This window comes from Hemitrygon akajei, chromosome 4, assembly GCF_048418815.1.
Source record: "Hemitrygon akajei chromosome 4, sHemAka1.3, whole genome shotgun sequence".
Classification (NCBI taxonomy): Eukaryota; Metazoa; Chordata; class Chondrichthyes; order Myliobatiformes; family Dasyatidae; genus Hemitrygon; species Hemitrygon akajei.
In genome coordinates this window covers 131,399,464-131,424,831 of record NC_133127.1, presented here as the reverse complement: position 1 = coordinate 131,424,831, position 25,368 = coordinate 131,399,464, and the positions used below count along the sequence as shown (strand labels likewise).

The 25,368-nt window shown below is 45.0% G+C and overlaps 1 protein-coding gene across 1 annotated transcript in view; it reads left to right on the top strand.

Moving 5' to 3' along the window:
* The first annotated feature begins 973 nt into the window (after nucleotides 1-973).
* Nucleotides 974-25,368, top strand: part of LOC140726017 (4-galactosyl-N-acetylglucosaminide 3-alpha-L-fucosyltransferase 9-like) — a 31,966-nt gene continuing 7,571 nt past the window's right edge. The window contains exon 1 of the mRNA XM_073041916.1: nucleotides 974-1,228. Within this exon, the coding sequence (XP_072898017.1) occupies nucleotides 974-1,228 (255 nt within the window). The remainder of the gene's footprint in view (nucleotides 1,229-25,368) is intronic.

Sequence of the window (25,368 nt, the reverse complement as noted above, 5' to 3'; positions counted from 1 at the left end):
GAGTTGTGGATCTATGGAATGCTCTGCCTCAGAAGGCAGTGGAGGTCAATTCTCTGGATACTTTCAAGAAAGAGTTAGATTGAGCTCTTAAAGATAGTGGAGTTGAGGGATATGGGGAGAAGGCAGGAACGGGGTACTGATTGTGGATGATCAGCCATGATCATATTGAATGGCGGTGCTGGCTCGAAGGACCGAATGGCCTACTCCTGCATCTATTGTCTGTTGAGATGTCCCAGTTATTATCAGCGGGCCCCTCCCCCTCGGTATGATAGAGCTGTTATGGGGGCAGAGCCCCTAAGGGGACAGACTACGCAGAGGGCTGCTAGTGGCTGGGGTCCCACAAGAAGGGGAATGGCTGGTATTGTCTGTTATAACTGTGAAGTGGGACACTTCAGGCAGGAGTCTGAACAGGGAGAAACCCCTCGGAGAGTGAGCCCCTGGGTACCTAAGTGGAGAGACCCAATGAGAGAATGGCCTGGCATCTCGGGAGGAACACTTTCCCAGCAATTTATTAAGGCACACCCAAAAGCAAAAAACCCTATTCCTGACGGCTTGGTGGAGCCAAGCTCCAGTGTGTCGCTACAGATTGAGGGTATTTATGCCAGAGCCATTCCTGACACTGGCTCTCAGGTTATTCTGCTGTACCATTTGATTTACAACCGGTATTTGATGCTTTTACCATTGACGCCACTCAGTGCACTAGAGATCTGGGGTCGTAGTGGAGATGACTATCCATACAATGGTTGCTTCTCGTTGAAGCTGGAGCTTTCGGAGGCAGATGTGGGAGTAGCTGAGGTCCTCAGTATATTAGTGCTGGTTTTTCTGGACCCGGTCGAGAGGCAGGAAGCTTCAATTCTCGTGGGGATGAATACTCCTATTATGAGGAGGCTAATGGGAGCCTGCAAGGAGAAAGTTGGAAAGGGCTTTCTGAAAACATTTTCTATTCACCGTGTTCTGAGCTGCTTTTGAGGAAATGTGTGGCAGCACTGGACTGGATGATGAGCATAAACGAGGGTCTATGTGGTTCACCCAGTCAAAACCAGCTGTGTTACGGCCTGGGGAAATAGCGAGAGTGTTGGGAAACCCCAAATTTCCCAGAATGCCTGAGTCCGAGGCCCTCTTGGTGGATGCTCCAGAAGACCATGAAGAGGAGTCAGGCTTACCCACTGCAGTACTGGTGAGGCCCGAACTGCAGAAGCTCTTGGTGGTACAGGTGAACAAGATGACAGTGAGTGTCAGGAACACTTCGAAGCAGGAGGTCACCCTCAGACAGGAGATGTCAATGGCGCATCTCTTCCCAGTAATGGTAATGTCTAGTGTCCCTGTGAGACAAACCAGGGAGAAACTCTCTCTGAAAAGAATCATTCAACTTTGGGGGCTTCCCGGTACCTGGAGGTTGGAAGAAGAGGTTGATAAGAGAAAATGTTGAAGCTGGAAGATGTCTTTTGTACTGAGTAGTTTGATGTGGGTTGTTCTAAGAGCACTCACCACACCATCCGGGTGACAGAGGACATCCCGTTCAGAGAAAGGTCGCAGTGACTGGCACCTGAAGAGGTGGAGAATATTTGACAGCATCTGTGGAAGTTGAAGGAAGCTGGGATCATCACTGAGTCCAGAATCCATTAGGCTTCTCCGATAGTAGTGGCCAGGAAGAAGAATGGGAAGGTACAGATGAGTGTGGACTATTGGGCTCTGAACAGGCATACAGTTCCCAACCAGTATACAGTCCCGAGAATCGAGGACGTGCTGGCCTGCCTGAATGCTGCGACGGGGTTCAGTGTACTGGACTTGAGGAGTGGGTATTGCCTGATACCCATGAGTGAGGCTTATAAAGAGAAGACTTGTCTGAAGTATGTGTCTGATATGAGAAGGGAGCTGAAAAAGGCCTATGAAAAACTCCCCAATGCCATTAGGCTTTACAATTCTACCGCCAGGACTTAAGAACTTTTTAAAAGCTATTATTAATGCTTTTTGAGATAGTGATTTAGATGCATATCATATTTTTTTTACTGAGTTAAGTATTGTATGTAAGTAGTTTTGCTACAACAAGTGTATGGGACATTGGAAAAAAAGTTGAATTTCCCCATGGGGATGAATAAAGTATCTATCTATCTATCTATCTAGCTGAGGTCTTGGCTGCCAAGCAAAATCAAGGAAATAAGAGGAGGTATGATCAGAAAGTTAGGTTCTCCCACCTCATGCCTGGAGACCGAGTCCTCATAAAGAATTTGGGGCTACCTGGGAAGCATAAGTTGGCTAACTGCAGGGCAGCTACACCGAATGTAGTGGAGAGTCAGATGCCAAATGTACCAGTTTTCTGGGTGAAACCAGAGGATGTGAATGGGCCTGTCAAGATTCTCCATTGGAACCACCTTCTACCTCCGGGACAAGAGCTGCGTGTTGACCCAGAGCCTGATCTGGACCCTACTCCTAGTACGAGGACACTGTGGTGTCGTGGAGAGACTGAAGGACCAGCAGCAGGAAAGATTAGGCCGGCCCCCGCCCGAGTGGGATATGGATTCGGAGGATGAGGAAATGGGGGTGTGGTAACGCTGCCTTTTGCTAACTCCCCACTAATTAGGAAGGGATTCCCAACCCTTCTCACATTGAGGCAAGTGGAAATGGGGGGGACTATCTGTGGACAAGCAGGTTTGCAGCTGGACCACAAAGGAGGGCTGGGCTCTAAAGTAACTGGGATGAAGCTGAGCTCAGCAAAGTGGAAGAGGGCCTGAGTTGCCGGAAGGCACTAGTAATAGACCGGTCGAGGCCTTGCCAGGTAGATCAGAAGTATCCCAAGGAATGGCTGAAACTGGAGACTTAGATGATGGGATATGGAGGTCTCAACGAGTCAGGAAACTCCCAGATAGGCTGGCCTATGTAGCATCGGGGGAACAGAGGGTTGAGACTATCCCCCCTAGTGAGATATGTCACTACCATTTACAAATGGATTGGAGGTTCTGACATCACAAAATTCCTTTGAAAACGGTGTCATTAATGATGGGATGACAAATTATTTCAAAGTTGTGAGGACATGACTATTTGTGGTGGGGAGAGAGTGTAATGCTCTAGCTCACATCTTTACTGTTATGCTGTAGGTATTTCATTTAGCAGCTCTGTTCTGCTTTCAGCCTATTTGGATTATTGTTGAGGATAAGGGACGATGTGGAATGTGTGCCATTCAATTAGTTGGAGGTTTTCTTGGTGAGGGACAATAAAGTTGGTGTAGGGCTTTTTGTTCGAGAGGAAATGAAGAGAAAAGACGCTGGGGAGAACTGGTTGTAGGTTTCGACCCAGTGGGAGACTCGTTTGTTCAAGATGGATTGTGAGTGACGTTTGGAAGGTGGTGTGTGTTTTCACGTTGACCGAGGACCCAGCACAGTTTAATTAGAATGGGCCCTTTTCTTTTTGTTATTCTTAATTTACCCTTTAGTTAAGATTCATAAATGATAGGATAATGATAGGCTTCCGTTAGTCTCGTGAGACCATGGATTTGGAAGGTTTCCAGGGCGCAGCCCTGGGCAGGGTTGTATGGGAAACTGGCAGTTGCCCAAGCTGCAAGCCTTCCCCTCTCCATGCCACCGATGTTGTCCAAGGGAAGGGCACTAGGACCCAAGCAGCTCGGCACCGGTGTCATCGCAGAGCAATGTGTTGTTAAGTGCCTTGCTCAAGGACACAACACGCTGCCTCAGCTGAGACTCAAACCAATGACCTTCAGATCACTAGGCCTGATGCCTTATCCACTAGGCCACACGCCAACACAAAATTCATAAATATAATTCCTTTAATCATATGCAGTGTACTGTCTGCTATTTTGTGGTATTAATTTGTAACAGAGTAGTGAATTACACAGCATTCACACAAATAGGGGGGTTTGGGGAGGGCTGTGTACATCTCACACGTCTGGTAGGGCTGGAGATTGTCTTTCCTAGACTTATACAGCTGAGGAAACCAGAGTTTGTTTGTACCTACTCTTTGCTTTCTGTGCAATAGCCTATTCTCATTCCATGAATATATTACACCCTTTTCATGTGCTGCAAACTTGTTAAGGATGACATTGTGTTGCTGTCGGTTGTGCAGCGATCTCGCACCTCCTGAAATCCCCATCACTGTTGACCTTAGAAACTGTGTGGAGTTCACAGATGCTTCTTATGATTCAAGTTCAAGTTCAACTTTCATTCAACCATACATGAATACAGCCAAACAGATCAGCGTTCCTCTGGGGCCGCAGTGCAAGACACACAATGCACAGCACATATAAGACAGCAATAAGATATAGTCACACAAAAATGTTAATAGAGTCCAAATCCCTAAGTGACACGTCTGTAGATTGATGGAGCATGAATATTGACAGCAAAGACAAGCCCTAAGCAGTCCATAGACACAGGCACACAATCCAGCTTGTTCCCCAACGAGCAAGCACTTGACAGCAGCACCACCGGGAGGGGACTGCCTGCGGCCCAGTCCAGCATGGATGCCGTGCCACACCGTCTCCAGCATCTCCCCACCTGGGGCCTGCAAACAGGCAACACCATGGCATGAGGTGTAGCACTCACTACAACCGAGGCCATGCAGCTCCCCCGCCACTGGTCTCAGTAATAAACTAGTGAACCAGTCACTATGTCACCAATGTCCAACAGGGTCCTGCGATCACAAGAAAAACATTCAAGACAACCACTCACACTTAGGCTGCCCACACACTGACTCTGAAACCTTTCTGTAGCAGGCAGCACCAAATCCAGCTCACCTAGATAGTCTGCAAACGAGCAACCTGTTGATGGCATAGACCTGCAGTGTTTGAAGTTCTCAATATCCAGCAGTGTCTTGCAATCATAAAATGGATGTTCAAAGAAATATAAAAACACCTTTGGTTGGCCCTGAGGAGGCTGTTGTGTCCAAGTGCACTGCCATCTTATTAGAAAATCCAGTATTATATGAATTCCTCCAAGTTCCTTCTCCTGTTGGTTATTATGTTACTACTCTATTATAGTTTAGGTATCCCGTGGGAGAACAAGAGGTAAAGGGCTATTATAGATATCTGAGAGATAATGGGCTTCAAGGAATTATGAGAAAATGGAATTGATGAAATTGCTCGAAGAGCCAGCATATACTGATGGGCCAAATGACTTCATACATTATGAGGAGAAACAAAACGTACCTTATTTAGTGCCTTGTAAAAATCCAGATAACCTCTTCCATCAAATCTTCAAAGAACAAACATTGTAGAATTAAATAATCTCTTACTTATAAGAATGTCAGAAGGTTTTCCCTATAAGTACATCTTGCTTTTTGAACTGCTAAGTAGTAAACAGACTTCGGTGTCTAAACATCAGGTTGTTTTATTGACTGACTCTGCATTATAAAAGGTGTCTTCTCACGTAGGTTAGAATTCTCATGAAGCTAGTATTGAATCACATACAAATTGGAATTTGTTTATTATTGTCACAGGTACTGAGGTAGAGTGAAAAACCTGTCTTGTGCATACTGTTCATACAGATAAAATCATTGCACAGTGCATTGAGGTAGAAAAGGTAAAACAATCACAAAATCAGAACAAATTGTAACAGGTACAGAGAACGTGCAGTGTAGGTAAACAATGTGCAATATCATAACAAGGTAGGACGTGCGCTCGAGTTCATTGTACTAGTGAACTATTCAATTCTCTTATAATATGTGGTAGAAGCTGTTTTTGAGCCTGGTGATACATTCTTTCAAGCTTTTGTATCTTCGGCCAGATAGGAGAGGGGAGTAGAAAGAATGTCTGGGGTGGGTGGAGTCGTTGATTATGCTAGCTGCTTTACTAAGGCAGTGAGAAGTATAGATATAGTCCACAGAGAGTAGGCTGGTTTCTGCGAAGAGTTGAGCTGTGTCAATAACTCCAGGTCACATGCAGAGCAATTGCCATGACAAGCTGTTATACATCCAGATAGGATCATTTCTAGGATGCATCGCTAAAAATTAGTAATGGTCAAGAGGGACATATCAAATTTTTTTAGCCTCCTCAGGAAGTAGAGACATTGGTACGCTTGTCCATTTGGTTGAACGAGTTTAGGCTAACAGTGTGATATTCACTCTGAGGATCTTGAAGCTCTCAACCCTCTCAAACTCAAAACCACTGAAGTGGGCAGGGGCATGACCACTGCCCCTTCTGAAGATTAATGACCAACACTTTGTTTTGCTGACATTCAGGGAAAGGTCGCTGTCATGATAGCATGTTACTAAGCTCTGAAGAAAGCTATATAGGAAAGTCAGTTAAAGTTCCTGGGGAAAAATTGAAGGTGTGCTTATACTTCCACATATTTAGCAGTGATTAAATATTTTTTCTTAAACATATTCTTTATACAAGTTTGTTAATGATAGCTTGCATGTTGTTACAGTTTTGCACAGTCTCATCTATACCTCTCAATTTGGAATTGTCAGTATGTTTTGGAAAGTTTACCTCATGAGCCCAACTTAGAGATAAAAGTAAAGATAACAATACAGGAGTTTGCAGAAGAATTGGATGATGCAGAAAAAGAGAGAAACCGTCACTTGAAACACTTAACTTTGCATCAAAATCGATCGTTTTCTAGTAAACTGTAACTGAAATAGGATAAACGTATTTTAGAACACTATATGTATTAGAAATATTTTTGCAATCTTCTCCATGGATTTTCACCTTGTGGTGGAGAAGCTTGTGTGCTCCTGAGATCCTGAGAGCGATGCTGTCTGGAGCTATGCTCCTGGTGGGGTCACCCATGCCGGCAAGGTCGAGGGTGAGGTCCCTGACAATGAACAATCCAACCAAGACCTTGACAGTGGAACAGGCGGACGAAGTTACTTCGAACTCAACGGCTGTGAAAGCGGATGAAGGCTGCAACAAATCCATCAGCTCCAGTCGTCGTGGTCTCCATGCCATTGGAATCAGTTGGTTGATTTGTGAAGTATCGTGTGCTTCTCGGAGTGCAACATCAAGTACACGTTAAACAAATACACACACAGGTGTCTTCGCTCTGTGATGGATCAATGGAACGAAGACCATCATCCTCGACCTCGAAGGATAGTCAGGACGGCTTTTGCAATAAGCAATTGTAATAAATTTCTTTCAAAGAATAGGTAAATTTTAATATTGTTTTATTAGCTTTAAATTTAGATTAAGCATTGAACTTTAGAAGGAACATACCTTTAAATTAAAATCTGTAAAATCTTCATCTTCTACTACTATGAAAGGATGTAAAAAAACAGCTGATAATACAAACCTCATTTCCAGAAAAGTTGGGATATTTTCCAAAATGCATTAAAAACAAAAATCTCTGATATGTTAATTCACATGAACCCTTATCTAACTGACAAAAGTACAAAGAAAAGATTTTCAATAGTTTTACTGACCAACTTAATTGTATTTTGTAAATATACACAAATTTAGAATTTGATGGCTGCAACACACTCAACAAAAGTTGGGACAGAGGCATGTTTACCATTGTGTTACATCACCTTTCCTTTTAATAACACTTTTTAATCATTTTGGAACTGAGGATACTAATTGTCGTAGATTTGCAATTAGAAATTTTGTCCATTCTTGCTTGATATAAGACTTCAGCTGCTCAACAGTCCATGGTCTCTGTTGTCTGATTCTCCTCTTCATGATGCGCCATACATTTTCAATAGGAGATAGATCTGGACTGGCAGCAGGCCAGTCAAGCACACACACTCTGTGTCTACAAAGCCACACTGTTGTAGCCCGTGCAGAATGTGGTCTGGCATTGTCCTGCTGAAATAAGCATGGACATCCTGGGAAGAGACGTCACCTTGATGGCAGCATATGTCTCTCTAAAATCCTAATATATGCCTCAGAGTCAATGGTACCTTCACATACATGCAACTCACCCATGCCGTGGGCACTGATGCACCCCCATACCATCACAGATGCTGGCTTTTGCACCTTTCACTGATAATAATCAAGATGGTCGTTTTCATCTTTGGCACGGAGAACTCAACGCCGGTTTTTTCCGAAAACTAGCTGAAATGTAGACTCATCTGACCATAACACACGGTTCCACAGTCTTTCTGTCCATCTGAGATGAGCTCGGGCCCAGAGAACTCGCCGGCGTTTCTGCATAGAGTTGATGTATGGCTTCCTCCTTGCGTAATACAGTTTCAAGTTGCATTTCTGGATGCAGCGACGGACTGTGTTAAGTGACAATGGTTTTCCAAAGTACTCCCAAGCCCAGGTGGCTGTAATTGTCACAGTAGCATGACGGTTTCTTAGGCAGTGCCGCAGCCATCCTTGCTTGCAAAGACTGAGCCTTTGATGGACACTACTTTTATATCCAGTCATGTGTTATGACCCCAGCCCCCTCCTTTGTGAGAATCGCAAGAGAGAGAGAGAAGCCTTAAGGTTTGGAATGTGGGCTGGCCTCTCAGCCAGACAAAAGCCATGGACATAGCCATTGTCTCTTGGAGACACCTTTGTGAAATGGGGACTGGACTACGTGCAAACCCTCAGGGCAACGTGGGCTGGGTGATGGGGAAAGATTGCCACACCCCACCCTGATTGACAGCTACAACCCTGCAAGTCCCGATAAAAAGGTGGGCTGCCGAGGCGGCCCCTCAGATGCACCAAGGAGACACACTAAGAAGACATGATAGCGTTTCCCGTCGGAGCGGGAAGCCAGTTTGAAGGAAGCCAAATGCGTTAGATTCCTGATCGGGAGTCTGTGGCTGAAACCAAAGGAAAAACCGTTTTTAACTAACAACAGGGATTTGCTTCGCAAAGACAACGGGCAAGTGTTCCTTTCTCTCACAAATCCTCTCTCTCCAACACGTGAAATGCCAGCGGTTTCCAAAGGGAAAAGCCTGCAGATTCCTGAGTGACTTTTATATTCCATTGGACTCAGTATTATCCCCTAGACAACGATAGAGCTTATTTCTGATTGATTATTACTATACCTGTGCTTTAGATTGAGTATTTGACGACGTATATGATCTGAATGTTTTGTATTAACCATACGTTTGTGCCCCTTTATAAATAAAAACGCTTGAAAATAGTAGCATCAGACTTCAGCGGACCTCTCTATCTTTGCTGGTAAGTCACCCAGTTACGGGGAACGTAACACATGATACCTCACCTGCTACCAATTAGCCTGCTTAATGTGGAGTCTTCCAAACTGGTGTTACTTGAATATTCTGTGCACTTTTCAATCTTATTTTAACTCTGTCCCAACTTTTGTTGAAGCCATCAAATTATAAATTTGTGTATATTTACAAAATACAATTAAGTTGATCAGTAAAACTATTGAAAATCTTTTCTTTGTACTTTTGTCAGTTAAATAAAGGTTCACGTGAATTAACATGTCACAGATTTTTGTTTTTATTGCCTTTTGGAAAATATCCCAACTTTTCTGGAAATGGGGTTTGTAGATTCTATAATACTAAATCAAGCCCAGCAGAACAGCAGAAATCTTTCATGTTGCTAAATTGAGGACCAAAGGCATTTGACTCTGTCCCACACTCACGGTTAATAAAAGTTGATAATATATATAAACTAACCCAATGCTTGTGAAATCCCTGCAACATCTGATGAAGCATACTATAATCACCCCACCTACTAACAACCACCGTTATCAAAATAAAACAAAGCATGCTCCAGAGCGACTTTCCAAGTCCACTAAGGTTCTGTATAGCTTTAAACCCACTCTTTAATTTACTGAATTGGATAAAAATTGGTATTGCGGTGACCCACTTTCTGCGCAGGCAAACCAGCTCACAAATAGCCAGCACGCGGGGGGAGACTTTGGTAATGCACCTCTGACATCATTTCTGCCCGGAGAGGGCGGGCGCTAGGGATTAAATGCCAGCGCCGCGAAGTTTGAATAAACTAGTCTCGAAACGACTTACTGACTGCGTGTCGTTATTTCAGCGCTGTGTGTAGCACACCGTTACATTGGTGACCCCGACGGTCCAAACGGGATTTGGACCAAAGATGACCGACTCCTCATCTGTTCACGCAGTTTCGCTAAAACTGCCGACTTTCTGGACGCTGCGACCACACGTGCGGTTTAGCCAAGCAGAAGCCCAGTTCCAGATTTGGCAGATATCTTCTGATTCCAAGCATTACTATCACGTGGTGAGCGCCCTTGACCAGGAGACGGCCGCCCAGGTTGCGGATTTCATACATTCGCCCCCGGAAGAAGGCAAATATGAAGCATTCAAGGCGCTGCTCATTGGGACCTTTGGCCTCTCACGGTGTGAGCAGGGTGCCCGCCTGCTTCACCTGGATGGTTTGGGAGACAGACTGCCGTCAGCATTGATGAATGAGATGCTGGCCCTGGCTGACGGACACAAGCCCTGCCTCATGTTCGAGCAGGCGTTCCTAGAGCAACTGCCCGAGGACACACATCTGCTGCTGGCCGATGCAGAATTCAGCGACCCCCGGAAGGTGGCAGCCCGGGCAGATGTGCTGTGGAAAGCCAAGAGGGAGAGCGTGGTGTCCGTCAGTCAGATTACCGGCCAACCTCGCCCCATCGTCCCTGCAGCCTGGAGGCAGCGAGTTTTCGACTCCATACACAGTTTGGTGCACCCATCTATCAGGACAACCATCCAGCTGGTCTCCAGCAAGTTCGCATGGCATGGACTTCACAAGCAGGTCAGTGAATGGGCCAGTACATGCGTGCAGTGCCAAACAGCCAAGGTGCAGCGGCTCACTAAAGCCCCGCCGCAGCAGTTCCAACCCACCCACCGGAGGTTCAACCACATTCACGTGGATATCGTGGGCCCGCTACCAGTGCCCCGAGGAGCGCAGTACCTCCTAACTATGGTAGACCGGTTCACAATGTGGCCAGAGGTGGTCCCACTCACCGACACATCTGCCGATTCCTGCGCCCGAGCACTGATTGCAACCTGGGTAGCACGTTTCGGGGTACCAGCCCACATTACCTCCGACAGAGGCGCCCAGTTCACCTCCAGCCTGTGGTCGGCTGTGAACAGCCTGTTGGGGACACAGCTACACCACACAACTGCCTACCACCCACAGTCGAACGGACTAGTGGAACGCTTCCACCATCACTTGAAGTCGGCTCTCATGGCCCGCCTGAGAGGACCTAACTGGGTGGACGAGCTTCCCTGGGTCCTGCTTGGAATTCGCACAGTGCCCAAAGAGGATCTGCACGCCTCGTCGGCCGAGTTGGTGTACGGCGCACCCTGGCCATCCTGGGAGAGTTCATACCAGCCCCAAGGGGGCAAGAGGAAGAACCCGCAGCTGACCTGGACAGACTACACGAAAGGCTCGGCAACATGGCCCCCATACCGACTTCACAGCACGGAAGGACCCCCGACTGATGTACCCAAAGACCTGCAGGACTGTAAATTTGTGTTTGTACGAAGGGGCGGACACCAGGCACCGCTACAGCGGCCGTACGAGGGGCCGTTCAAGGTGATCAACAACAACGGGTCCACGTACGCTCTGGACATTGGGGGGAGAGAGGAGGTTTTCACGGTGGACCGACTCAAACCAGCCCACATGGACTTGGCACAGCCAGTCGAGGTTCAGGCATCGCGGCGCAGAGGCAGACCTCCCAAACCTAGGCTGATCCAGACTGTGGACATCGGGGGGTGTATCACCGGTTCTGGGGGGGGGGGGGGTTAATGTGGTGACCCTCTTTCTGCACAGGCGAACCGGCTCACAAATAGCCAGCGCGCAGGGGGAGACTTTGGTAATGCACCTCTGATGTCATTTCCGCCGGGAGAGGGCGGGCGCTAGGGATTAAATACCAGCGCCGCGAAGTTTGAATAAACTAGTCTCGAAACGACTTACCGACTACGTGTCGTTATTTCAGCGCTGTGTGTAGCACATCGCTACAGTATCAAATCAGAAACAATGAAATGAAGTATACCTTAACATACACATGAATGATTTGAAATTATATGCTAATTCATCAGTTAAGCTAAAGTGATTAATTCAAATAGTAGAATAATTTTCGGAAGATATAAACATGTACTTTGGACTGGAGAAATGCAGAACATTGAACATAAATAAAGGTACAATAGAGCTAATTAAATACAAAACAGAGCAGCAGGATACAATACAACCAATGGATGAATATGAAACATAGGAGCATCTGGGATAGATAAACACATGGATATGAAGGGAATATGGATGTATGTGAGGGATATAGGTGAACTCAGAAGGACATTTAATATACATTGGCATCAAGATCGGCACAATAACATGGGCTGTGTTGCCTGCCTAGTGCTGTACTGTTCTGTGTTCAAAATTCCCACCTGTGTAAGTTCTTCTGGGGGAACTGCCTTGCAACTTCCTGCCAGGAGTACCTGGCTGTACCTCAAGAAGTTCTTGCATGACGAACGTGTCTCCTGTGGTCACCCTATTCCACCTTCAATCTGCGCAGTTCACTCAGAGCCCTTGGGCGCATACTCCCATCTTTGCATCATCCATTCTTGAAGAAACTGAGTGACTCTGAACTCAAGTCTCCAAAGTGAAAGCTGTTCAGGTACCCATGTGAAGGGTAACAGATCTTAGTAGGGATTTTCTTGGTGGAGTCTATTCTATATAATCATCCTGCAGTAGCTGTAATGGTGCTGCTGCATGTTGTAGGCTAGTGTTCCTTTTAAGGGCTGATTCCTGAATTCGGAACAGCGAAACAGCAGCTGCTACAAAGCCTGTAATAAATCAATAGTAAAATACACACTGAAACTGACAGTTATACAAGGAAGTGACAGCACTGTGTGGAAACGACAACTGGTTAACAATATAGTGAGGATGCTTAAATTTAAACAATTTGGAGGGTAGAAAAGAATTTTTAGGCTAATGTATTATTGCTGGAGGAACCCAAACTTTCAACTATATTTGAACTGACCAGCTTTTGAAACATTTAATTTTATTCCACAAAATTGTCACAGATTTGCTGCTGTAAAACAATATCACAACATGTGTCAGTGATAATAAACCTAATATTCATATTTAAGTTTTTGAACAATGATAAGCAAAATTTAGAACGTTGGTTAAAAAGTTCTCCGAAATTCTCATCTGGCAAGTTTAAATGTGCTGCATGTGAAAACATTTTTAAACTAAAATTTAACGCAAAGTATTTTAATCATTAATTTACAATTCAATTAAAGATAACATTTGATTCCTCCCTTTGCAGAAACAGCACCTTTGTGAGTAAGTTTATTTTGTGAGAAAATAAACTTTTATTGCAGTTTAATTTTTTTTATGCAAAAGATTTGATCCTGTAATCAAAGTCCAAATATTACAAGATTAAATCTGTTTTAAACATGATGATGCTCACTGTATTTGTTCTTAATTTTGTCAATTTATAGATGCACAACCTCCTACTTCAATCTATACTGTAAATTCCAATTTCACAATTGCCTGTCCCTCCCACTTCAGATCATTTTGTACAATTGCTCAAATCCGTATTTGGAGTTAAAAATTATCCAAGTCACATGTCCTGAGACAAACTACAATCTCTGCAATGCATTCCTGACGCAGTTTGCACAATTCCTTAACAACTCAGTGCTAACTTTCACCAACACACATAAAAATACCTTTCTGATTTTTCTCAGCCAATTTTTCAGATTATGTCACTGAATTTAAACACAGTGTAAGTAAATTATGTTACCTTTTACTGAACTGCAAACTTCATTGGAAATTAGCTTCAAAGTGAAGTAGTCTGTATTCTTCCACCAATTTATTGATTTTATGCCATCTCTTGTTCATTGAAAGAGGCCACACATTTTAATCACTCTGAAGTCAGACTTTGCTGTGTGTAGTCCAGAAAATTATATCTTGTTATTTAGCCTACATTAGTCATATGAGGTGCAACAAAGAATTCTTTTTATATTCAGATTATTTTACAATAACCTATAAGTTGCATTCACCAACTATCAGTTTTATTTTCTTACCAAGCCTTGAAAACACTGTAAGCCATACTTTGGCTGGGACATATAGTGACAGGTTGTACCCTTAAGGTATAAGATACAATTTACAATTCCTACAATTGAATGATTAAAACAAACAATTATTAAGCAAAAGTACCATTTTTTATCTTTACTGTTATCTTCAGTGATTAGACCATAAGACATAGGAGCAGAATTAGGCTATTCAGCCCATCGAGTCTGCTCTGCCATTCCATCATGGCTGATCATGGATCCCACTAAACCCTATACACCTGCCTTCTCACCATATCCTTTGATGCCCTGACCAATCTGGAAACCATCAACTTCTGCCTTAAATATACACACGGACTTGGTCTCCACTGCATTGTTGCAGTGCATTCAACAGATTCACCACTCTCTGGCTAAAAAATTCCTCCTTACCTCCATCCTAAAAGGTCACCCCTCAGTTCTGAGGCTGCGCCCTCTAGTTCTGGACACCTCCCACAACAGGAAGCATCCTCTCCACATCCTTTCCTTTCAAGTCCTTTCATCTAGTCCTTTCAACATTCAGTAGGTTTCAACGAGATCCCTTCATATTCTTCTAAATTCCAGTGAGTACAGGCCCAAAGTTGCCAAACGCTCCTCATATGTTAACCCCTTCATTCCCAGAATCATACCCATGAACCTTCTCTGGACTCTCTCCAATAACAACACATCCTTTCTGAGATATGGGGTCCAAAATTGTTGACAATACTCCAAGTGTGGTCTGACTAGTATCTTATAAAGCCTCATTATCTCCTTGCTTTTATATTCTATTCCCCTTGAAATAAACGCCAACAATGCATTTGCCTTCTTTACCACAGGCTCAACCTGTAAATTAACCTTCTGGGAGTCTTGTACGAGGATTTCTAAGTTCCTCTGAACCTCTGATGTTTGAACTTTCTCCTTATATATAGTCCACATTATTGTTTTGTTTACAAAAATGCATTATCATACATTTCCCAACCCTGTATTCCATCTGCCACTTTTTTGCCCATTCTTCCAATTTGTCTGTCCTGCTGCAATCGCATTGCTTCCTCAGCACCACCTACCCCTCCACCTATCCTTGCATCATCCGCAAACTTTGCTACAAAGCCATCAATCCCATTATCCAAATATTGACAAACAATAATAGTAGTGGTCCCAATACTGACCCCCAAGGAACACCTCTAGTCACTGGCAGCCATCCAGAAAAGACTCCCTTTATTTCCACTAGCTGTCTCCTGCCTGTCAGCCATTCCTCTATCCATGTTAGTATCTTTCTTGTATCACCATAAGATTTTATCATGTTATGCAACCTCATGTGAGGCACCTTATCAAATGCCTTCTGAAAATCCAAGAAAATGACATCCACTGCCTCTCCTTTATCAACGCTACTTGTTAGTTCCTCAAAAAACTCTAACAGATTTGCCAGGCAAGATTTCCCTTCACAGAAACCATGCTAGCTTTGACTTATTTTGTCATTAGTCTCCAAGTACCCTGAAACCTTATCCTTAATAATAGACTCCAACACATTCCCAACCACTGAGGTTAGGCTAACTGGCCTATAGTTTCCTTTCTTTTGCCTTTCTCCCTTCTTAAAAAGAGGAGTGACATTTGCAATCTTCCAGTCCTCCGGGACCATTCCAGAATCAAGTGTTTCTTGGAAGATCATGACCAATGCATCTGTTATCTCTTCAGCAACCTCTCTCAGGACCCTTGGATGTAGTCCATCTGGTCCAGGTGACTTATCTACCTTAAGACCTTTGAGTTTGCCTAGCATATTTTCCTTTGTAATACCAATGGCACTCACTCCTGCTCCCTCACACTTACAGACCTCTGGCGCACTACTAGTGTCTTCCACAGTGACGATTGATGCAAAGTACCCATTACGTTCATCTGCCATTTCTTTGTCCCCCATTACTACCTCACCAGCATCATTTTCCAGTGGTCCAATATCAACTCTCACCTCCCTTTTACTCTTTATGTAACTGAGTAAACTGATGGCTTCAGTCATCTCACTTCAGTTAGTTGTAATTCATATTAATGGTTCTTCTTGTTTCCATATTCTTGACATATTCTTTCTTAACTGAGTCCTGAAGAAGGGTCTCAGCCCAAAACATTGACTGTGTATTCATTTCCATCGATGTTGCATGACCTGCTGAGCTTCCCCAGCATTTTGTGTGTGTTTCTTTGGATTTCCAGCATCTGCAGAATTTCTCTTTTCTATTATTTCTTAATTAATGTCTTTTCTGCCATTTGCATCATCTTGAGCATCTTCTACATTTACTACAGTGATTATTTTTCGAGAAGTATTTCACTGTCTGTAAAACTCTTTGAGAGCCCTGAAATGCTTGCAAAATACAGTACAGTGGATTCCGGTTAGTTGGGACACATCAGGACCAGTACATTTTGGCCCAATTAAGCAGCCATTCCAAATAGCCAAAGTTTCATGGAAATAGTTAGAAGGTAAATAAAAAGGCAAAAAACTATCATTTAACTGAGTTGCAATTTATGTAACACAGAACAAATTAGAACACTATTAATACTGCTCCAGTATTATAAACAGTGTATTAGTTTCTAATACTTATTGATGGAGGAATACTTCTGCCATGTTCTTTTGATTGACTGTAAATGAACAATATCAGTTCAGATACCTATTATAGATAATGGACTGCCTTCATACAGTTATCGATGATTGCATCCTCCGCATTTGCATTTTCATTTTAACATTCATATGATTGTCAATACCTTCGTAATTCCTAACTTTGTTGAAATAGTGAAATAGTTTCATTTTCACTCCTGGCCATTTCTGGCATCTCCAAGGCTGAATCCTTGAAACCGCAGTGAGCAAAACAGTTCTGGTATGTCTTACCACTTATTTCTCGCCAACTATCAGCGACAAAAATCATTGCTCCTTGAATGTAAATAAATGCAATTGACACTATTTAAAATCCGTTTGCTCTAAGCACAGTGTAGTGTCTAACAGCCATGCAAGTGCATGCGTCTGACGCTAGTTAGATACTGTTTGGCAACAGCCTCCTGTCCCAGTTAAATGACATATTGTCCCAAATAAAGTAAGACAGTCCTGGCTACTTTCTCAATTTAGTTTTTGTTCTTTAAGAGTTATCCCCGATAAATGGCTGCCCTGATTAACCGATGGCCCAAGAAATCGGAATCCATTGTCAGTACAGTAAATGCATATTTCTTCAGCGATGCTCAATTCAGAGAGTCTATTATTAGTTTTGTTTTTCAAGCTTGCTATACTGCTTATTTCTGTCTTTAAAAGTTTTAAAGTTTCACAGGATTAAGTTTTCCCAAGCCATTCTCAGTTGGTTCATTTCTTTCACATTTTATAGTCCTTTCTAAAGAAAACATACTTAAAAATGAAGCCTTTTGTTCTTTCTAAATTTATGTGCATATACTAAGATGAACATGCTAATGTTGAAAGGAGAATGTAAGTGAGGTTCCAGATGAGCTATAAAAAAGGGGGAGGTACCAGAAAAGTTGTCTGCACATTAAAGTTGATAAATTACCATGTCCAGACAGGATGCATTCTAGCCTGCATTCACTGTGAAAATAATCTTTCAGGTGAGTGATTATAGTTTCAGGTACAGTCCCTGAGGAGTGGAAATTTGCAAACACTACATGTTTATTCAAAGAAAGGAATGCAGAGGAAATACTAACTAGTTGCAGTTTGACTCAGTGGCAAGGAAAATTCCAGTAAGGATAATTGAGGAAAAATGTAGACTGATTAGAAAAAAAACAGTATGGTGGATTTGTCGGAGAAATCATTGCTTGCTAAATTGATGCGAGTTTTTGAAATAGCAGACAGTAGAGGGAAATGTAAATGATATATTATGCATTAACCATACAGGGTTTGTTAAAGAGCTGAAATAGACATTTGATAAAGCGCTCCATAATACCTATCACCAAGATTGAATCCCATGGAATAAATATCACAGACAGAAGAGCAGAGAAGTGATTTTCTAAAATTATTCCAGGAACAAGGGACTTTAGTTTTATTAAGAGAGTGGAAAACTGTCATTGTTCACGGGAGGTTGCAATAGGATCCAATAGATTATTGAAAGGTTGTGCGAGAAACGTTCAAGAACTAGGGGATATGAGGAAACATTATCTGGCATGGTGAGAAGTTAGTGTCTAGATTCTGCTAGTAGTTATTTCATTGTGCTATTTGGAAGGAATGAATTTGCCGGACTATGCAGAGCAAGACAAGATGGATTGTCCATTCATATGGCAGGTGCGGTTTCACGGGGTCAAATGTCGCCATCTATACTGCAACCATTCTATGATTCCATGATAGGAATAAAGGGCGTTCACCACAGATATACTGCAGATTGGATCAGTGAGCAGGAGCCTGCAAAACAAAAATCACAGCCTCTTTTTGTCTCAAAATACTACTTTATCTGTCCATTCAAAATGTGCAATCTTTTACCTTTTGAACCGATACTATTTTAAAATGAAGCCTTCTTCAAGATCAAAGGAATAAGAGATGAAAAGGAAGGCCTGCAACTGTGTGAATAAACATGATGGGATTGACTTCTGAGCTTTATTTATATCCTTCATCTGAGAGCCAAGCAGTGTTATTTAAATTTCTAATAGAAGGCGAGTAACTACTTAACACCAGATTCAACTAAATATTTGAATGGTTTAGACTTAATGCAGAATTTGGTATCATCTTAGAGACAAGTGTAATTAAAATGATTTTGGGGAAGTGCATTTTACAGCATATCAGATTGATCTGTTTGAGAATCTTTAAATTTGAAACATAATTTCTAAAAATGTAATTGATAATGGAAAAAAATAAACAAGCATTTTCCAGTTTTCACCAAGTTCCACTTCTTTAGTTTCTTGCCATTATTTCTTAGTGTGGCGACCCAGTTTCTACACAGGCGAACCGGTTCACAAAATGGCGCTGGGCCTTCTACTTCACCAGCAAGGGGAGAAAGCCCGCGCGCGGGAAGAGACTTTTGTAATGCACCTCTGATGTCATTTCCGCCCGGAGAGGGCAGGAACGGAACTGCGTAAAAGCCAGTGCCGTGAAGTTTGAATAAACCAGTCTCAAGTGCAACTTACATACTGCGTGTCGTTATTTCTAGCTCTGTGTGTAGCACATCGCTACATTGGTGACCCCGACGGTCCAAACGGTATTTGGACCAAAGATGATCGACTCGTCATCTGTTCATGCAGTTTCGCTAAAACTGCCAACTTTCTGGATGCTGCGACCACGCGTGTGATTTGACCAAGCAGAAGCCCAGTTCCAGATTCCGCAGATATCCTCTGATTCCACACGTTACTATTATGTGGTGAGATCCCTTGACCAGGAGACGGCCGCCCAGGTTGTGGATTTCATACAGTCGCCCCCGGAAGAAGGCAAATATGCAGCATTCAAAGCGCTGCTCATAGGGACCTTTGGTCTCTCACGGCGTGAGCGAGGTGCCCGCTTGCTGCACCTGGACAGTGTGGGAGACAGGCTGCCGTCAGCATTAATGAACGAGATGCTGGCCCTGGCTGAAGGACACAAGCCCTGCCTCATGTTTGAGCAAGCGTTCCTAGAGCGACTGCCCGAGGACATACATCTGCTGCTGGCCGACACAGATTTCAGTGACCCCCGGAAGGTGGCGGCCCAGGCAGACGTGCCGTGGAAAGCCAAGAGGGAGAATGGGGCATCCATTGGACAGATTACCAAGCCACGCGCCCAACAGCAGGCCAGACCAGGCCTGGCAACGGAGCGCACACAATCCAGAGGCAGGAGTCGGGAGGCCAGTGAACAGTGGTGTTTCTATCATCAGTGGTGGGGCACAGAAGCCCGCCGTTGTCACCCGCCCTGCGAGTTCCCGGGAAATGCCAGGGCCAGCTGCCGCTAATGGCTATGGCGGCTGGCCACCAGGACAACCTCTTGTAAGTCTGGGACAAACAGTCGGGACGCAGCTTCTTGGTCGACACCGGAGCAGAGATCAGCGTCTTGCCCCCGACGGGGTACGACACCCGCAACAGGGAGCCAGGACCTACGCTGAGGGCCGCAAACGGCAGCACGATATGGACCTACGGCACCCATACGCCAGCCAGTTCATGTGGAACTTCACACTGGCCGCCGTGGGCGGACTTCTTGTGAGCTCACAGCCTGCTGGTCGACTTGCAAGGGAAAAGACTGGTCCATGCCAAGACTTTCCAGACATTCACCCTGGGTGAAGCCCAGTTGCCGGCCCCACACCTGGACTCCATCACGCTGTCTGACAATGAATTCACCAGAATCCTGGTGGACTTTCCATCAGATCTGGACCACAGTTCATGGCAGCCATGTTCAGACACAGAGTACAGCACCACATTCCAACCCAGGGACCACCCCTCCACGGCTGCGCACGAAGGCTCCCCCTAGACAAGCTCCACCTGGCGAAGAAGGAGTTCAAGAGGATGGAGGAATTGGGGATCGTATGGAGGTCTGACAGCCCATGGGCCTCCCCCCTGCACAGGGTGCCCAAAGCAGCCGGGGGCTGGAGACCATGCGGCGACTACCGCAGACTGAACGAGGCTACAACTCCTGACCACTACCCCATGCCGCACATACAGGACTTTGCAGCAAACCTGCACGAGGCAAGCATCTTTCCCAAAGTAGACCTCGTCCGGGGATACCATCAAATCTTGGTCCACCCTGAAGACATCCCCAAAACAGCACTCATCACCCCGTTCGGCCTGTTCGAATTCCTCTGAATGCCGTTCAGCCTAAAGAATGGTGCACAGATGTTCCAGCGGCTAATCGATGCGGTGGGACGCAACCTGGACTTTGCGTTCATCTATTTGGACGACATCCTCATAGCCAGCAGAAGTCATCAGGAGCATCTGTCCCACCTCTGCCAGCTCTACTCCCACCTGAGTGATTTCGGCCTCACGATCAACCCGGCCAAAATGCCAGTTCGGACTCGACACCATCGACTTCCTGAGCCACAGGATTACCAAAGACGGGGTAACACCTCTGCCCGCCAAGGTAGATGCAATCCGCCACTTCACCCAGCCCAACACAGTCAAAGGCCTGCAGGAATTCGTTGGTATGGTGAACTTCTACCACCGCTTCCTCCCCTCAGCAGCCCGAATCATGCGCTCTTTGTTCACCCTGATGTCGGGTAAAGGCAAGGACATTTTTTGGGACGAAGGGGCCGCGGCCACGTTCGTTAAAGCCAAGGAAACCTTGGCAGACGCCGCGATGCTGGTCACCCCAGAAAGGGCGTTCCAACCGCCCTCACAGTGGACACATCCAACACAGCAGTCGGTGGGGTGCTGGAGCAACTCATCGAGGGGCACTGGCAACCCCTGGCGTTCTTCAGCAAGCACCTATGACCACCCGAACTCAAGTACAGTGCCTTCAACCAGGAGCTGTTGGCACTGTATCTGGCAATCTGGCATTTCAGGTACTTCTTAGAAGGCACCGCGTTCGCGGACCACAAACCGTTGACCTTTGCGTTCACGAAGGTGTCCGAACCCTGGTCGGCTCGCCAGCAGCGACATCTGTCCTACATCTCCGAGTACACGACGGACATCCAGCACGTCTCGGGAAAGGACAACGTCGTGGCGGATGCACTCTCCAGACCAGCTGTCCAGGCCTTCTCCCTGGGGGTGGACTATGCAGCACTGGTGGAGGCGCAGCAGGCAGACGACAAGATGCCCAGTTACAGGACCGCAGTCTCGGGTTTGCAACTGCAAGACTTTCTCGTAGGCCCAGGTGAGAGGACCCTCCTGTGTGACATGGCTACCGGCCGACCTTGCTCTATCGTCCCGGCAGCCTGGCGGCGGCGAGTTTTCAACTCCATTCACGGCTTGGCGCACCCATCTATCAGGACAACCGTCCGGCTGGTCTCCAGCAAGTTCGTGTGGCACGGACTTCGCAAACAGGTCAGCAAATGGGCCAAAACATGCTCGCAGTGCCAAACAGCCAAGGTGCAGCAGCACACCAAAGCCCCGCTGCAGCAGTTCGAACCCACCTGCCGGAGGTTCGACCACATTAATGTGGATATCGTGGGGCCCCTGCCAGTGTCACAAGGAGCGTGGTACTCCTAACTATGGTAGACCAGTTCACGAGGTGGCCAGAGGCGGTCCCGCTCACTGACACCACCGCCGATTCCTGCGCCCGAGCACTGATCGCAACCTGGGTAGCACGCTTCGGGGTACCGGCCCACATTACCTCCGACAGAGGCGCCCAGTTCACCTCCAGCCTGTGGTCGGCTGTGAACAGCCTGTTGGGAATGCAGCTACACCACACAACTGCCTACCACCCACAGTCGAACGGACTAGTGGAATGCTTCCACCGTCACTTGAAGTCGGCTCTCATGGCCGGCCTGAGAGGACCTAACTGGGTGGACGAGCTTCCCTGGGTCCTGCTCGGAATCCGCACGGCACCCAAAGAGGATCTGCATACCTCGTCGGCCGAGTTGATGTACGGTGCACCCCTGGCCGTCCCGGGAGAGTTCATACCAGCCCCAAAGGGGCAAGAGGAAGAACCCGCAGCTGACCTGGACAGACTACGCGAGAGGCTCGGCAACCTGGCCCCCGTACCGACTTCACAGCACGGACGGACCCCGACCCATGTACCCAAAGACCTGCAGAACTTTAAGTTTGTATTTGTACGAAGGAGCGCACACCAGGCACCGCTACAGCGGCCGTACGAGGGGCCGTTCAAGGTGATCAGGAACAACGGATCCATGTACATTCTGGACATTGGGTGGAAAGAGAAGGTTTTTACAGTGGACCGACTCAAACCGGCCCATGTGGACTTGGCACAGCCGGTCGAGGTTCAGGCATGGCGGCGCAGAGGCAGACCGCCCAAACAGAGACTGATCCTGACTGTGGACATTGGGGGGTGTATCGCCATTTCTGGGGGAAGGGGGTTATGTGGTGACCCACTTTCAACGCAGGTGAACCGGCTCACAAAATGGTGTGTGCGTCGGCAGAGAGGCCAGCCCCAAAATGGCACTGGCCTTTCTTCTTCACCAGCAAGGGGAGAGAGCCTGCGCACGGGAAGAGACTTTTGTAACGCACCTCTAACGTCATTTCCACCCGGAGAGGGCGGGAACAGAACTGCATTGAAAGCCAGTGCTGCGAAGTTTGAATAAACCAATCTCGAGTGCAACTTACATACTGCGTGTCGTTATTTCTAGCTCTGTGTGTAGCACATCGCTACATTAGATTAATTTTGGCAAGCAAATTACATATAATTCTACAAAATATGCTTAGACTAAAATTTCAAAACAGACTGCATATTCATGTAAAAATTCCGTCTTTAGATATTAAACTGTTCCAAATAATTGAATATAAATTAGCATTCTATAGAAGATTAGTTTTCCATGTCTGTTAGGGTCAGTAATTGATAGTAATTAATGCTTAGCATTAAGTTGGGGTTTCAAGTAGGACGGATAATGTTGAAACTGGCCTTATGTACAAAAGTGAATAAAATGTGGAAGGCTTTTAAGCTTCAGGATTACATCCATTTGCTGATCAAAATAAATGTGGATACTTTCCAATTAATGAATGAAGATAACATGTCTTTAATAATGACACTTGTTCAGGAACTAAGATAATTCAACATGTTCCCATTAGGTTTAACAGGCCAAGCCACTTCATAAAAATCTCTTTGTCCTAGTGCTATACTGCATTATAGTGTATTTAGTATTTCAATAATATTTAAATAATATTGTAAATATTATTGAATTAGGGTGGAGATTTGGAGACGATGGCACCTAACGGCGACTCCTTTGCTTGCATCTGCGGAAACAGCTCTATTTCTATCTTTAATATCTCTATTTTTCACTTTCAGGGTTCTTTTGAAGACCCTGACCTGGTGTTATACACTGACTTTGGGAATGGGACGCACTCTTGGGATTTCACGACTGGCTGTTATTTGATATACCAAGGATATGGCCTAGAAGACTAACGCTCCTTCAGGGTTCCAGGATTTTGTGGCTCTGGAGGCAGGCGGACTCGAGTTTGGTGCCTCCGCAGGAAACTGGAGTGTCATGGGTGACGTAAGATCGAAAGCAGTGAGCTGGCTGCTGGTTGTGTGCCCAGAGACCCGAGTTCTTTGGGCACAGAGACCAGAAAAAGCGACATAACAGATTTTTAACATCATAAATCAGCGAGTTGTTTGTTATAGCTCCCTTCTCGCTGTGAAGCAGGGACACCTCTTTTTCCCTTATGAGGGAGAGAGAGAGAGCTTGTGGTATGTTGAATTACTGGGTGAACAAGTAGTCTTTGGGGTACTGCAAGTCTGTGTCTTTATTGATGCTTTGCTGCACACTTGAGAGCTCGGTCAGGGGGTGCTGATGCTTTTTTTTGCTGGTGGGGAGGGGGTTGTTGTATTGCTGCTGATTGTGCATGGGTAGGGGGAGCTGGGGGAGGATTTAGGGTTCTAACATTTAACTTTGGGACACTCCTCTGTTTTTGTGGATGGTGGCAAAGAAAACAAATTTCAGAATGTATGTTGTATACATTTCCCTGACATTAAATGTATCTTTGAAACCTTTGAATTCAAAAATGATTATATGTAAGAAGTACATGAATGGCATATTTCATTATACCACCATATGTGTGTATCTATCTCACTAAAAGAAAAATGAAGTAGACACGTTTCCAGGCTCCTGTGTTTTTCTTTCGACTAGTTGCTGGAATTACAAAACATAACAGTTCTAAAATGATCCCAAGTCAATTATATACCTGTTGAAATGCGGCATTTTTTTTTCTTCAGAAGTTAGAGAGTTACAGTCAAGTTAAAAAAGATAGGAAAACATTCAAAAGTTAAGAAGCAATAGGTATGGCATTGCGTTCATAAACAGTGAGTAGCAGGTGATAATAGTCAGAAATAAATAAAGCAGAAATTGTTGGCTACACCAGAAAGATAAGCACATTCAACTGCACAACAGATAACTGGATGATGTACACTGAACGAATTGAACAGTACTTTGAAGTGAACGAAATAGCCAATGAAAAATGAGTGGCAGTGTTACTAAGCGCAATAGGTGGAAAAGCATACAGTTTGATTAGACGTTTAACTGCTTCAACAAAACCAGCTGAAATAAGCTTTGCTGATATCATGAATGTCATGCAGGAACATTTAGAACCAAAACCATTGTTGATTGCAGAATGTTTTAGGTTTCATAAGCAGAATCTAAAGGAAGGGGAGTCCATTTCAGCTTATGTGGCTGGATTGAAGAAATTGTCAGTTCAGTCATGCACTAAGAGATCGATTAGTTTGTGGAATCTTACAAGAAAGCATTCAGAACTACTAACTGAAACACAATTCACAAACAAAAGAGCAGTTGAATTCACTGTTTCTATGGAAACAGCATCCAGAGACACAAGAGAGTTGCAGTCAGGAATGAAAGTCAGTGCAAACAAAATTGCAACATCTAAACAGAACCTATCTGGCCTAACAAACTGTGTAACCATTGTGGTGAAACTTGCAGAAGATAT